The sequence below is a fragment of the Takifugu rubripes genome, chromosome 14, assembly GCF_901000725.2.
Source record: "Takifugu rubripes chromosome 14, fTakRub1.2, whole genome shotgun sequence".
Lineage (NCBI taxonomy): Eukaryota > Metazoa > Chordata > Actinopteri > Tetraodontiformes > Tetraodontidae > Takifugu > Takifugu rubripes.
The window spans coordinates 8941096-8957381 of record NC_042298.1 but is presented as its reverse complement, the minus strand read 5'-3'; the positions used below and the strand labels follow the sequence as shown (position 1 = coordinate 8957381).

Here is a 16286-nt window from a genome sequence, read left to right as displayed (position 1 = left end):
CAAAAAAAAAAAGAATTAGAAGTAGGATTTGTAGTCGTAATATTGCCATATATTGCAGAAATAAGGGGATATTTTTAAAAACCACGTTTTAGTGAATTTTGGACTTCCCATTATCCGCACAGCAACGCCACCTGCTGGTCAGCAGTGTTATCGCCTTAAAACGCTGGCCAATGTAGAAAAGTGTCTTTTCTGCCTGATTCTTTTTATTTATACATTTGAATTGATCTACACAGGAAGGGAGTATGCCTATCAGAACCAAGTATGTTTCCGTATTTCGCTCACAATTGAGCTGCAGTCAAAGTGGCATTTCACAGCCGGAACGAACTACGGTGCCGAATGGTTCCCCCACCCAGATTCGCAGGTTCAGGCCCCGTATGAAGCGGGACAGCGTCGGCCTTTTAAAAGTCAAGCTACCGAAATTCCGTAAAGGAAAAAACACGGAGGAAAAAACCTCGATGAAATGGCTGAATGAGCCTGTCGCAGACACAAGTGTTTGCAGAGAAGAAGCGGCTCCACCTGCGAGTGCGTGAAATGCTAGTTAGCATTAGCCAATTTGCTCTGAAGGGTGACCCAGACTAGTTTGCATTGATGTTGATTAATATTTAATTACTTTTGCTACGCACATTAAAATTAGATACCTGGGGAAGCAAGTCTAAGTGAAGGCCTCAAGCAGAGGCTGCATATTCACGTTATATTTTTGGCAGGTTCTGGGCCTGAAACTGGATCTACTGGTCAGAGACTAAATGACAAAAGGTGGGTCATCTGAAAAATGTAATAAGGTGTGTCAACATGAGTAGTCCCTTTATGAGCAGTAAGAATGCATTGGGCTGTTGCACACGAAACCTGGAAAGTCAGGCTCATTTTGTGCTCAGTCATGAATCCACACCAAGCTTTTTTTTCTGTATCTTCCTTATGAAAAAGGTCAAACTTGAAGTTCTAAGGACAATCTCCAAGGTACTGCAAGAGAACCAGCTTATTAGACAGCGACTGGTTGAGCTCAACAAGACCCAATGATGCTGAACTGGAACGGCCGCAGGTCACCGACCTTTAGTTTCTTCACCCGTGATTATCAGGGTCAAAATGCATTATTGCTGTAAATGTTTGGTTCATTCAGGGTGGAAGATTGAAAAAGCAACAAGGTGCAATGGGATGGTTTGGTTGGTAATAGGTTTCAGACCAAGAAGCATAAAAAGGATGTTTGTCTTATAAAGAAGCCTTTCAATGTTCAGTTGATGTGTTTAATTAAAAAATGGCTATCTTCCAAACACTAATTATCTATTTATTCAACTTTAAACCCCCTTTTTTACATCATGTCTGCTAATTTAATAATGAAGGCTGTTGCATAAACTCTTACAGGTTTTTTCAGTTACATCTTTATACTACATTAAAAAATTAGAGTGCAGCATTTAATTAATACAATGATATTAAAATAACATCCCACCAGGGGGCGCTGCCTTCTCAAAGAATTGTTCTAACGTGTTACTTTTCGTTCACACCAGCGTGACATTATTATTCACAGTTGTCGCTTGAGTTCAGGGAAGTGTTGTTTGCAACATTCTAGGTTTAACTCAGTTTTCCCAGCAACAAGTTACTGCTACTCTGCTTCTGAATATGTGATTATTAGGATTATATTTGTTTACACATAACAGTGTTTGAGCTTGAAGCATGTCGCAATTTCAGCATTTCAAACTATCTCGTGGGACTAATAATAATGTCAATTAAAGAGCTATGGGTTAAAAATATTTAAGATAAACCATGAGGTTTGAAGATAGTTCTACATTTGTACTTTAAACGTAACAGATATAAACACTGGTCAATGAAAGTGTGTCCAAAATCAATCTTCCAAGTTGATATGCTGGAATATGCTGCAAGAATGAGTTGCAATTGTCATTATGAAGTGTTTTATGAGTAGCAAAAAGAAGATCCATGGTCTGCAGGTGAATTATCACAACGGGACCTTCAGCACAGCCGACTAGAAAGATCAGTGTGAGGTTATCAGGTCAAAATCTGAGAGTCATAGTATGTCTAATACCCTCAAGTAACTTACACATCAGAAATAATTATTACGTGTACCCCTTTATCCTTGCAAAGGGCAACACGTTGTTTTTTTGTGTGGAACACCACCATTGAATGGCATCAGCTTCAGACAGATAATGACTTTATTTCATATTTCACTATAGAGATGTGGGTTTTTTGTTTCGTCCCTGTAGATAAACGTCAGTCACTGCTGTATACTGATCTCCCAGCTGTGGTGACTCATGTTCCCTCCGGTTATTTGCTGTGATCACGCATAAGTGGGAATCTTCGGGTCTTATTTAAAGGGACCATACTGAAAAATAGATGTTGAAATTAGATAATCCACCCTGAATTAGGATTCAGACTGGTGTAAACGGCTGTGGATTAGCCCCACGTGTCCTCATCCCGCTTGAAAGTGTCAATAGACGAATGCAGACGACCTTCACTCCTGAGAGAACACATCTGGACGCCCGCGGCGCACTGCAGACTCAAACCTTCCAATCAAAATCATTTTATATTTATCTTTACAATTAAATCTTATCTTGTTTTGGCCTGCAGTGAGTAATTAAGACTGACTTATCCAGAGGTGCATGTTAATAAAGATGATGTTAATGCTTGAGTTGGTGTACGCCGCTCGCCTTTGCCAGCAGAACCAATCGCTGGTGACATCAGTCGGAAGGGAGGAGAACTAATTGTTGTTGGGGACGATTATTAGAGTGTGTGTGTATGTGTGTGTATCATGTGTCTATTTATACAGTATATATAGACACTTGAATGAAACACTTAAACATCTAACTACCTCTGACCACCATCACTGTCAGTGAAGGTCAAATATCTCCATTTTTTAGCCGCGTAATGAACATTCATAATGACCTCTTAACAAACAACCCAACTGTTGCCCTGGCTGGTCTCTTTAGAAAGGTCCTTACCCTCCTGGCCTCCCAGTATGTAGGGAGCATGCTGGAATAATTGGGAGGCCCCGTAATTGGTTTGCATGTGTTTACAGGAGAGTGAGCTGGTGCTATGGTGCTCCTTACTAATGAACTTGAGGAATGGGGGGGATTCCACACAGATCACACAGCTCAGGTCTGTTCCCATCTGGTTCCTCTATTGTGTCTCCTCAGGTGGCTCGCGGATGCTCTGAGCCTTTGCTTTGACACTGTGGGTGTCTCCAGTTTGTTCTACTTTTTGAGTGGCTTTGGTGATTCTGCTCCTGGAGGCTCCGAGGTTCGAGACAGGAGCATGGATGCTGTTGCAGGTATCGGCGGGTTGGTCTCAGTGAGGGTCATTGTGATGATCCACTCTAATAAATAGCCAGAGAGAGAGGACGCAATGTACAGGATGATGCCGAGCATGTTTTCCTGGATGAGTGAACACCACATCTAAGTCAATATGACACAGAGCGCCCCACTCCTCATGTCTTCATGTCACTTTTAATATCCATGTTCTTTACAGCTAATTTTCATGATTGACTTACCAGTCGAGTTGTTAGAGGCCATTTCACAGAAAAGTGTCTCTGTGCGCTCGTATTCAGAACTGTTGCTGGTATGAGTGTAAAACCAATAGACTGGAAATGATCAGAGACACACCTCAGGAAGAAAATAAGAAGAAAAAAGTATCCCATGTAATTTGGGGCTTGCGGAAGCAGTAATACAGAATAAGCCTTGTTCAACCCAAGTTTCTCTGCTTTTGGTTCTCCACTTGCTGTTTATCTGCAGGTCGGCCGCCTGCCACCTTTCTTTGCTGTCCCCCGTCCGTTTAAGCTTTAAGCCTTTAAGTTAAGTCACAATGATGATTTCTAATTATCTTTACCATCATCATAATCTCAGCTAATGATTACACGTCAATATAATTTCCTCCATCAGATGTTGCTGTGGCTGAGACCGACTTGTATTACATAACTCAATATTTATTTATTTATAGTTGGTTTATTTCATGCCTCACACACACATCTCTTACATTCTGACAGAGCATTGCAAAGAGGTTTCACTCTTGATGTCGTTACATAACGTTTTGCCTCTCTAGATTTATGAAAGTATGCCAAATGTTCCGTTCTCGATCTGATTATTCTCCAGTACTGACTAAAACATATTGCTCTGAGGGCAAAGAGGAACTTGAATACTTAAATGCATCAAGCACAGAGCTCCAGTATGCGACCACAGATTGAATAAAACAGAAACAAGTGGCGATGAAACACAGTAACATTGTATAATCCTGCAAATTACCATTCACCTTGCGCTACTATCAGCCTCTCAGTGTGTGCCCAACAAGTCTGTTTTTGGACACAGGGACAGGAGTGGACATTAGAACCATTAGTACATATTTCACAGTCCATTTCCTTCCATTCATTAACTCCGCATTAGCCTGATAATGAGGTCATTGGTGGATTTTAGCTGCCCAATAACGTAAATGTCCATGTGTTTTAAGCATGAAACACCAGGGGAGGAAAAGACTTTAGCAAAATACTGGAGAGCTGATGCAAAGTTCTTGTGCTTTAAGGGGACAAGTGATGGAGTAGAAATCATATCTCAGTGGGAAAATGTTTTTATAGAAATGTTCTTCATTTACATGATGATGGCCATAATCTGGGTCCCACAGACAGACCAGCAGAGCTTCAGGTCAGACAGAGTCCAGAGGAGTTCCTAGTATAAAAATCAGAGCTTTTCCCCAGTCTAACAGACAGAGGGCAAAATCTGTCCTTGTCCTGCAGAAGCCCTTAAGTGCAGCTGATGATAATGCAATTCTCCAGCAATACGAGCTGGTCAGAGTATGAATTTAGAGTCCGTTCAGCTCTGCATGTCCTCTATGCATTTGCCAGGACAATTTTCCTGATCTATTAGCTGTAAAGACTAAATGGCTCTGCTAAAAATTATTAGGGTCTTGGCAGTGGAGTTCCATACACTTAGTGGTTTCGGTCCTTTACTTTTCTGACACTGCAAAAGGACGCGTTGCCATCCGGCGGCAGAATAATCAGATTGGATTTTTGAAATATCAGTGCTTAGTCATTTTTATACACAACACTTTTTCTTTAAAATGCCAACAATAAACTATCTTTATAACTTCGTTTAAAGGCGGTGCAGTTAATGGGAAGTATGAGTGTGGACTAAATCCAGCGCATCCCTACAGAGCTGATCCTGCTGCATGATCCGCCCACACATTTTGGCTCTTAGCTGCAGTTCCTTATTAATTCCACTAGATGTCGCAGCTTCCCATCTCTTGCTGCTCACAACAGAGATCATCTCTGCTGAGGTACATGTGGTCTCCTCACATATCTCCTCCCATTGTGTGGAGTTGAGATGTCACGAGAGTCAAAATAGCATCAACATGTCTTTAATAAAACAGATCAGATTAGACTGAGAAATATAGTTTTTTAGTATATTCAAACCTTCACACAACTCTGGATCTCTGTGAAATGTATATGTGTTTTTAAAACATGCATAATTACCCACTGCAGAAATAAAATATATATTTTTTAGGAAATCCTCACTGGCCCAGGATTGCTTTTCACAGGGGTGGCCGAAATGTGAGATATGCCAAATAAAAGGTGGGCGGAGGGCACTGTGCACAGTCCTGAGTAAAACCCTGACGTTTGCTTTGTTCTGTGCTATGATTATTGGCCATCCTTTCATCTGTGCTTCAAAGCTGAGCAGCAGGTGTGTTTCCACAGACAATCCAGGCTCTGTCCTCCATCTTTGCTGTGCAACTAAAATTCATTTTCCTTCTTTGTGTCATACTCAATGTTATGTTGCTATTACGCTGCTGTTAAATGAGAGGGCTGACAGTGAATGCAAAGATGTTTCAAAGTTAGGTGGGCCGTAAACAGGTTTGTCAGTAGGTGAATCTGATCTCTTGTGCACCCACAGAGGAGCAGACTCATCTGTGCTCTGAGAAATGTCACCTCCAGCACTTTCTGTCTTTTGTTCGTCAGACTGGTTTTGAGGAGACCCTCCTCTGAATCAGGTCAGCCGAACAATATGAGCCATTCAACATAAAGACACACCAGAGAGCATTTGCTTTGAGCAGCTGATGCACAGATCTCACCTCAACTGGAAGGAGAAGTCGCACAGATGGTGTTTTTCTATTTTAAAACGAGATATGCAACAAAAAAAACAACATATTGGTGTGGTCACTCCCTAAAATTTGCAGTTTGAGCCAAATGTGCATGAACGCAGCATGTGGCAGTAGGAGGTCAGGAAATGCACCCTTGTTTGGTACATAAGAAGCATGAGAACTGGGGGATTTCTTAATGAAATGTCACATATGTGGCCTGTTTTTCCGTGACCCTGCCAGAAGCACTTTGTTCCATATAACATACCTTTCATCTTGTTTCCGTTGTATATACAGTCAAAACTTAACTAATCAGGAGAAGTCTGACTCATTTGTGGAAAACCACTTTAAAGAAAATGCATTTTAAAAAAGTAAAACAATCATATTGGCTGCCTCAATCATTTTGTCAGGAAAGCTTGTTTTGGCCCCACTGAACAACAGAATTATTACTGAGAACGCTGGGCACCCTCTCATTTTCTTTACCTTGGACTATAGGCCAAAATATCCACTGTTGCTTTGACGCTGCACGTTGCTGCACGAGAGGATTTCCCCAAGTCTTTCAGAGAGGCAGCATCTCTATACAGCCTTGTCCCTGTTTCCCCACAGACCTGTTCCATCCTCAGATCTGTTCCATCTCACCTGTTCAATAAGATGTTGATCTCCCATATGTGCTCTGATAAAGCAGCCGGAGCCCAGCCAGACTTTATGGTGATCTATTAACAGATAAATACGGAACTGTGTTTAAATTCTTAGGCTGCATTAAGCTTTTTTTTTTTTTTTACCTCTATTGGAAATGTACAATTTTGTGTGCTACATTTGAAATGTCAAGATGTGCAGTTTCCAGCCTGCAATGTCTGTGACTAAAGTCAATAGACACACACATGCACACACGCACGCACATACGCCTTCACCATCAACCTCAATGATTCAATGATTGATAAACAGAAGGTGATCAAAGCAGGGGAGCAGACTTGCAGATGGAACAATTAAAGAAGATTAACATAGTCCTCTGAAAAAGCATGCATCTCCACTTCCTGCAGACTCTGGTTTATTTCCTGTATGGGGATATAGACATGCTATCCTGATTAATCAATCCTGATCCATACACTACATGTTGCTTGCAAGGATTAGCAGAGGGTTAATAGATCAATTATGCTTCCTGTGTCCCGAGATTAGCACAGAGCAACTTAAATAACCACAGAGACAGAACAGCAGCATCGTATTCATTCATAACTGTTGTAAAAGCTTCACATGGCCAGTAAATAATGAACAAATACATTTACGTGTCACATGCATCAGCGGTACATTTGCTCAAGAGTGTTTGATTGGACCCTACCAGCATTATGATGAAAGGAAACAGACAGAGAATATGAATGTATGAAAGATAAACTGCCAGGCAAACCTAAAGCTTTCTGGGTTACTGATGATGAAGTTCTCTTATGTCCATTTGCATTTGATTTGTGCTTCAGGGGACAGTGGGCTCTCTCAACCACTGTAATTCTATGTCTGTGATTAATGCACAGTGAAGGAGAACATCTGTCTTTGCAATCAAGCTGCAGAATGAGCTTTCCTATATAGTCCTCGTGGTGAACCAGAGGAGTCAGACGTGGGACGAGGGACGAGGGTGATGTAATGAGAAAAGCAAACTGGATTCAAACCTTGTAGCATCCTGTCCTCCAGCTACTTAATCCTGCTGGTCGCAGGGAGACTGTTCTCCGATTGACCCCGATCTTTGACCTGTTTCCGAACGAGCAGCAAGGAAACGGACTTGTTGTGTCACTGCATGACCAGCTTTGATCTGCTTCATGCTGCCGAAGGCTGTATTGGACTACTGGTGGGGCCAAAGATGATGAAATCACTCTGACCTACCTCAGACTTCACAGAGGACACGAGATTTGGCTTTTCGTTTTCTCTCTGTGATAGTTAAAAACAGGAGTAATCTCTTGGTCACAATGTTGCATCAGAGAGATCGCTGAGCTTCCCTAAGCCCAACCCTCTGTTGACATCATGTTCTAGCTTTGTCTTTTACATGTGTGACCGTATTTGTATGTCCTGTCTGGAGAGGGTACACAAAGCTTCTGCTCCCGCATGAGAGGATCCTCCTAAAATAGGAGCAGTTGTCCTATCCACTACAGCTGAAATGCACATACACACGTAGCTGCAAAAAAAGTCAAGATTTAAAGTTTCTTCATATTTTTTTCTTTTCCAATTGCTCCCCTGCATATCACCAATGCTCGTGTATCATGACTTTCTGCACAGATGCAAGAGTAGCCCGAAATGTACCAGGATTTGGGTGAAATTGGCTGCCTATATGTTATGATGCAGATGGGTCTGGGTCGGTGTTTATATACTGGCTTGGATGAACTCTTGCTCGTGGCCCTATGGCAGCAACACGTGTGAAAGACTTAACGCAGAAGTGGCAGACGTACGACAACATTTTGACCTCTGATAGCTCGTCTTCAAAAGCTTAAGAGTAAATTCATTTGAACCGCCATTAACCAGGTGATTTCTCTCATTGGCACCAGAGTGTATATTTTTCAGTCTGTGAAGCACTTTTGCTGCACTCTAACTCTTGCCTCATGGGTGTTGTCACAGGCTGATCTTTTTCTTCCCAGACTCATAATCCCCCCCACCCCCCCCCCCCCCCCCCCCCCCACCCCACGCTTTTTATTTAATCCTGCTGTCCTTATCATTCTCTCCTCTCCTCTCTTTCCTGCTCTTTCTGTCTCTCTGCTGGGGATGTTTGTTCAGCTTGTCAATAGACCTTCACTCGAGTACCATGTCTGTTGTTGAGAGGTCCTCTGTGCTCCTCCGCTGCTCTGTTAATCCCCTTTGCAAATGCAAACAGCAGAAATCCAGCATGGCGGGTTTTTATATTTCCCGTTTAAGGTTTCTGTTTTGTGCATCCTCCGAATTGAATCAATTTTTATAATCAGAAAAAGTGAAAATTGAATGTAAGCGTTTGCAGATTAAGCCCCACAGATGTATTTTCATCCCAAACCAGCACAAAATCAGGAGGCGGCTACCAGAAAACAAGCAAATAAATGTGGACCCATGTGATTAGAGTGAAATTCTCAATGTCTATGGCCTCACAATCTACGTTGGTATTGAAGCGTGAAGCGTAGCACTGGCTTGGCTTGTTGTTCTCTCATGTTCTGCCCTGTTACCAAACTCCATTCCAGGCAGACAGCAGCCATCACCTCTCTGAAACTCTGGCAGAAGGGCCAACTGTGTCACACTTTCTCTGCTTACTTGTCAGTAATCACTCTGTGGCCATGTCTCTGTCAGCTCTTGCTGCCAGCATCCAGCTCTTAAAGAGATAGGACGCATCTGCTCTCCTGTCTAGGCTCACTCATTAAGATGCACGTTGGCACAGTGCAAGTGTGGACAACATTAATAAAACCAACTGCACTCGGACGGAGCAAGCTTCTGCAGCTTGATTACTACTCATTGTCCTACTTTGATTTGCCGTCACTAATTTGACCTAATGTCCCTGCGCTGTCCCATTAGCGACAGGCTCATATAAGCATCTAAGAAGATCAGTCCATCAATTCTATGGAGGATTAGATCTGTCAGAATTTAGCAAAGAATCTCTAGTTGTGGAACTCCAGTAGAGCTCACGTCACGACATAGTGTGATGCTGCAGCTGTGTCAGTTTTCTGTATTGCTATTACAGTTAATTTCAGCTTTATGTTTGTTTTTTAAATAAAATTGTTATGCGGCGAGGGTTTTAAGGTGACCGAGGTCGAAATGGCTCACTCTGTCCTATGAAAATATTTGTATTACAACCACTTTATATTCTCCTAACTGGTCACTCAACTGGATAATTTAGAACCACGCTTGCTTCCAAATGTGGGATTATTTGTTTGTTTGTTATTGGCTGCAGCAGATTTGACAAGAGTCGCTGGAATTGAAATAGTGGCCCCTGAGGATTCTGTCAGATTCACTCAAGCGTGGTTCATTTGTAGAATTCTGTCAGGCAGCTATCTTGAGCAGCCTTATAGTTTTGTGCTTTGTGGACCTAAAAAGTGCTTACTACTGTGTTCCTCAATGGGCCATTCTGGGAAAATGATGATCCATTGTTTTGACCTGTATAGCCTCTGTTTTGTCAGAACAGTATATTGGTTTGTATTTCCAGCACTGAGACCCATTCCCAGTTCAGTTTGGACTCCTCCACCTTTGCCCTTCGTCAGCAGTTCTGTTCATTGCTTCTTTCTCACACAGACTGAATTAGTGGCAGATGGTGTCATGTTTGATGACCTTAGGGTTCCATCCCTAATTTTTTTTGCACATGAGGTAATCCTATTGTCCTCTATCAACAGTGAGTTGAAGCCTTCAGCTGACACCGGGGATGGTTTACACCTGAGTGCGACGCTGCCAGGGTAACAATCAGTCTGAGGCCGTTGTCTTCAGAGACTGAGCCTACGACACGGTCCTCCAAATAACAACTGGCCTTGCCAAAACCATTACGCTTGCCCAGGAGGAAGAAATAAACAAAATCTGTGGATAAATCTGTATTCGGGCCCTTACATGTGGGAAAATATAACCATCCAAATGTGTTTCTGGGCTTAGCCTTAGAGAAAAAGTCAGGAGTTCATATGTCAGGGAGAAGATCAAATTACAATTGCAAATTGTGGTTCAGGTGTCTGGTCAGGATGCCTTTAGGACGTCTTCCTGGGGAGGTGTTTCTGGCACATTCGACCAAGAGAGCCTGGATTAGACCCTGGATATGCTGGAGGAATTACATCTCCCATCTGGCATGGGAACATCTTGAAATCCCCCCCAGTCGGAAATTGTTGCCCTTATGACAGATGAAGATGAGACAAGATGTATACGCCAAGCAACATTGTGAAAGCAAAGGAGATTTAGATAAACAGAACAAGACAAAAAACATTGTTTGTATTATGCGATGTAAACTTTCGACATATTTGGCAGCCCATCCAGATATAGAGATGCTATTTTGAAGAAGCTTGATGTGGCTCGTTGTTGAATCTATGTGCTTTTTCCCCTCATCTCTTAATAGCATTATGTGATTTTCCCTTTCCACTCATTTCCTTGCTCTTCTCCCAGTGGTGGGGTCAGAGGGTCTTGTCCTCACCACTGGTGCCAGCTGGAGTGACGAATGGCAACGAGGCACTGCCAGCGGCCTGCGGCACAAGCAGTAAACAGAGTGAGAGCGCAGGAAGGAAATGGAAGAGTGTGATAAGAAATAGTAATGAAGAGCATGAGTGACGGGGCGCTTCGCACAAAGGACAACCACCAAAGGTCAGAACATGTGCAGGGCAATCTCTGGTAGAGGCTTGTGTAACTATTTTTGACTGTGAGTAGTCCATTGGTCAGAACTGTTTTCACATTTGTTTTCAAGAGCATTACCGCGCTTAGATTGCTCTTCAGTCGTGAACGAAACGAAGTTTTCTGAAAGCAGAAGTCATGTTAAATTCTTCCCTCCATCACTTTGAAAAGAGTATAAGGTATAACATTGTGTTTACGTCACTAAGAGGAGCAGACAGGGACAGCCAGGGAGCATTTGTCAGCATGCAGTGTGCATTCACATCTGTCAGCATGCAGCCGCACTGATGGGCTTTCACCAGCGTGCACAGCCTCTATTATGCTTATCTTGGTGCTGCACGAGGGTATTAAAAATGCACTAGATTCAACCGCAATTATGATGAAGCTGCCAGTTGTGTATAATGCATATTTAATAGAAAGTAATACTCGATTATTGCACATGTTTAATTGCATTTTCACTCCCCGAGTACTCATCAGATGATGGATGCAGGGTGGCAGTGGCAATGAATGCATCACAAAGTCCAACTTCACATAACCAGGTGGTTCCCGGTTTTGACTTGTCAACATGCTGCCAGAGAAAATACTGAAATATGGTACTTTGAAAGGAAACATAGTGAGCTTACGTAAAATTTTCTCAGCAGCCGTCCTTTTGCGTGATACTTACATAAGACTGTCAATGTCTCACTAAACCTTCTGTTGTCAGTAATGAGATGTCTTAAAAGTCCCTCTCACAATCTAGAGCCAAGCAAAATATATTAAATGTGCGTTAACTGTCCTTGCTTTGTGCTCATGGTTGACATTGTAACTTGTAGCTTCACAGGCTACAAGTTCTCCTTTAAATCTTTTTTTTCCTCCCCCCTCTGAGCGGCGGACTGTCCTTGCCTCTGTGAAATCTCCTCAAGCGTGCCAATGGAAGGGAACAGCAATTAATTTGACTGACATCATTCAGAGTGATGGCTGAGGTGGCAAGAAGGCTGTGTGCGTGTTTGTGTGTGTGTGTGTGTGTGTGTGTGTGTGTGTGTGTGAGTGTGTTTGTGTTTGTGTGTGTGTGTGTGTGTGTGTGTGTGTGTGTGTGTGTGTGTGTTGACGGGGTGGTGTGCAAGTAAATCTCAGATGCTTCACTTACCTAAACCAAAAATATTGATTTTTTCTTTTTTTAATCAAAGGAAGGTTTAGCCCAGAATCAGGCTTTTTCACAGAATAAAGTCCACTCCATCTCTTGTGCTGGCTCTATCACACCTCTTTTAATTAGAGGGCAATAAGGACTTTAGTAGAATGAATTAAAAGGGTGGGGACAGCAAAGTGGTTGCTTTATCTCATTATTCCAGGATATTTACAGGCCAGGTTGGGCCTTTCTGTTTCTGATGATGACACTATAATATCATCAGAGATGTGGCAGAGATTTAGAGATGAGGCTCAACATATGTTTCCAACTATTCAGCCATCTATGCATCATTTATACTTTTTTTTAAATGATCATTATTAGGACTACATGCATACATATACACCCTGACTGATCAGGATCTTAACTCCCCCCCACAAACATGAAAAGGTCAAATGTTGACATGTAGCTAAATTATGGAGTGACACATGAAATACTCATGCAGTGCACTACACCAGGTCACTGTCGCTGTGTCCTTCTGTTAATATTTTACATCTTTAATCTAGTTCTTTCTTCAGTTGATATGAGGCGACTGCCAGCCCGGTGTTGTTTCTCAGCCCCTAGAGTGAACACAATCACAGCTAACCTGATTCTGTCCACTGCGAGCACTTCTTTTCTTTTTTTTTTATTTAACTTATTCATTTTTTTACCTGATATGACATGTAAAACCACATCCTGGTTCCCTGCATCCTCCTTCAGTGGACATAGGAAAGGAAAGCAAAAGGAAAGCAAAAAGTAACTTTCCCCTCTATGTTTCAGTGAGAAATCATTGAATCATTACTATGCAGTAGAGAGATTCTTAAATATATTAATTTAATGCCTTTAGATCTTCATTATTCGGTTTACATTCATTTATAAATATGTTAGACTGTGTCATTTCAATGCAAAGAAAATTTATTGGCACGAAGAGTTTAACTGAAGCACTGAAGGACAATTTGTCTGAACATTTGGGCACAACACACAACAGTAATATATTTGAACTTTTGAAAATGCTAAAATCCTGCAAAATACAGAAATATGTATCCCATTTGGCAGTGACTGGAATGGGCTAATCATACATTTTGAAGATAACAGACATTTGCTTAAATAAAATTGCACCCCAGGATTTCATATTGGCAGTAAAACATTTGCAATTTGCAAAAGTGGCAATTTTTGGTGGTGATTTTTACCTTAAAATAGGCTGTTTGTTAAAAACACAACACACAGAAAGTGAAATTTAGCATTGCGCTGTCACAAACTGAAAAGAGAATTTAAGTTGCTGTGTCAATTCCATTAACAGGGACAGGAGAAGTGGTTACCAATCCGGCAATGCTGTGGAGGAGAAATGGCTTGACAGTGTTTGTGTGTGACGCTATTCAAGAGAACAGTGTCTGACAGCATTAGGAATTCATGCTGCCCAGTCATGGGATCTGTCCCACGGGCGTGTCAGTGCTGTTCCGCTCCCAGCTCCCTGGCACAGGGGCGGAGAGGGCTTATCTCAAAACCTCATATCGTCTTTGCTCTTTTAGGAGATTCCTCCATTGCTGTAACAACTGCAAGTGCAACAAGGTCCCCTGACAGTCTGTGCACACACAGGCCACACGCACATGGAGGTCACTGTATCCTTCAGTCAGCACCGAGGGCAGCGCCCTAGCTTGAAGTTGATCAAGCTGGCCTGCACAGGAACACTTGGACTCTTAATATTAAGGGTGAGTCAGTGCTGTGAGAGTCATGAGTCATTTCTTGTTTAGACTGACTGTCTCCATGTTGTGGCCTCCTGGATATAGTCTGTGGCAGCCCAGCAGGATGGAAAAGGCCTTACGAAAATCTGCATTGAAGGCGTAGATGATGGGGTTGAGAGAGGAATTAGCCCAACCGAACCAAACAAACACGTCAAACGTGGTGGGGCTGATGCAGGGGAAAGCTTCCCCTCCCCCCGAGTGCTCGCAGAAGGGTACCATGCAGTTAAGGATGAAGAACGGGAGCCAGCAGCACACAAACACCCCCATGATCACCGACAGCGTCTTCAGTACTTTGGTCTCCCTTTTGAATGTGATTTTGAAAGAGCTCTCTGACTCTGCGATGCTGGAGCCTCCGCCCATGCTGTCATGTCTGTTCTTGGCACTTTCCGCCGCCCGTTCCAGTGCGGAGATCCTCCTGATCTGTCGGTGGGCGATGCGATAGATCTGGGTGTATGTGGCCACCATGATGACCACGGGGATATAGAAGCTTATGAGGGAGGTGGAGATGGCATATGTCCTGTTCAGACTCGAGTCACAGTTTTCTGAGCCATGGAAAGATGTAGCGTTGAAAGGTGTAGACACTGAGGAGCCGGTAAGAGGGATGTAGGCTTTAGTTTGGGCTTTGTGCCAATTGAGTTGCACTGGAATGAAGGAAATAAGTACAGAAAGCGTCCACGCCACACTGATCATCACGTAAGCCACTCGGGGTGTCATTTTCCTCTCATAACGGAAGGGACTGGAGATGGCCCAGTAGCGATCCACACTTATAACACACAGGTTTAAAATGGATGCCGTGGAGCACATTATATCAAAAGCCACCCAGGTGTCACAGAATGAGCCGAACGGCCAAAATCCAGCGATCTCGGTGACCGCTTTCCAGGGCATGACCAAGATGGCAACCAAGAGGTCTGACACAGCCAGCGAGATCACAAAAAAGTTGGTAACCTTGGAGCGTAGATGTCGGAATTTGGTGACGGCGGCACAAACCAGAGTGTTCCCCAGCAGGGTGGTGAGGATGAGCAGTGAGAGGAAGCAGCCGGTCAGCACGCGGCTCGAAGGAACCTCGTCCAAATACCCGCTGTCGATGACAGTTGTGAAGTTCATGAGATCCATTTTTTTAGTAGAACCCTACATTTCAGAGGTGAGAATCTTGGAGGCTCTGTGGCTCCAGCCTTGAAAAATGCAACATGACAAATGATGCGACCTTTACCATTTCTGGCAAAGCAGCCCTTCTGGCAGATATTTGCCTCCTGGCTTCACAGAGTAGTCTTGGCATCATTTGGGCTGCAGTGAGGATACAGCTGTGACCGGGGAGATTTTCAGAATTCCCACTTTGGCAGGTGTCGCACTTTTAGAAATGGAGTCATCATCAACCCTGTGGGTTAGAGGAATACTATAAGTTCTCGTTTTTTTACACATGTAAAATGATTTAATCTGTGTTCCAGTTGATTTATTCATACATTTTTGAAAAGTGTATGATTCCCCCCCTGCATGTCACGTCAATAAGTCTGCGTGCATGCGTGAATTAAAAAATAAAAAATTTATTAGGGACCTAACCTTCCTCCACACATCAATATATATACATATATATATAAAAGACTTCTAATTTCAATAATTTCACTCACCTCAGTAAAGCGGCGAGCAGCGGCTTCATTTTAATATTTTAATTGCTTGCGGAAATCTGCAGCTTTTAAACCTGGTTCAAAAGCGGCATAAAAACCAAATAGCAAATGTTTCCACCACTGATCTATTACATGTTTTGCAAAAACAAAAACAAAAAAAGGCAAATCCACAGGAATGTCCTATCACTCAGCCGTCGCCGCTCCTCCCGCAGCCTCGGTGTGCGTCGAAACACAGATTTCGTGCGCTCCGGCGCGCTGACGTTGTCCCATTCAAGAAAAAGTGAAGCACGAATGAGAACATGATGTGACTGTGCGCCCATTTCCTCTTTGCAGCCTCAACCCTGCAGCATCGCCGTGAACAGCCTGTGCAGTCATGAATGGCATTTTATTTTTGGAAAAATTAAAAGTGACCCCATGCTATCCCTTTTT

The 16286-nt window shown here is 42.9% G+C and overlaps 1 protein-coding gene and 1 long non-coding RNA gene across 2 annotated transcripts; one reads left to right on the top strand and one right to left on the bottom strand.

Moving 5' to 3' along the window:
• The first annotated feature begins 268 nt into the window (after positions 1-268).
• On the top strand, positions 269-1235 carry LOC105417388 (uncharacterized). Its single transcript, XR_965069.2, has 3 exons — positions 269-522; positions 705-753; positions 922-1235. It is a non-coding gene; the product is annotated as an uncharacterized lncRNA (long non-coding RNA).
• Positions 1236-13356: 12121 nt separating this feature from the next.
• LOC101074285 (D(1) dopamine receptor) lies at positions 13357-16126 on the bottom strand. Its single transcript, XM_003970533.3, has 2 exons — positions 15861-16126; positions 13357-15610 (listed from the first exon to the last, which is right to left on the bottom strand). Exon 2 carries the CDS (start codon positions 15346-15348, stop codon positions 14230-14232), a length of 1119 nt encoding a protein of 372 aa, XP_003970582.1. The 5' UTR covers positions 15349-15610; positions 15861-16126; the 3' UTR covers positions 13357-14229.
• Positions 16127-16286: the final 160 nt, after the last annotated feature.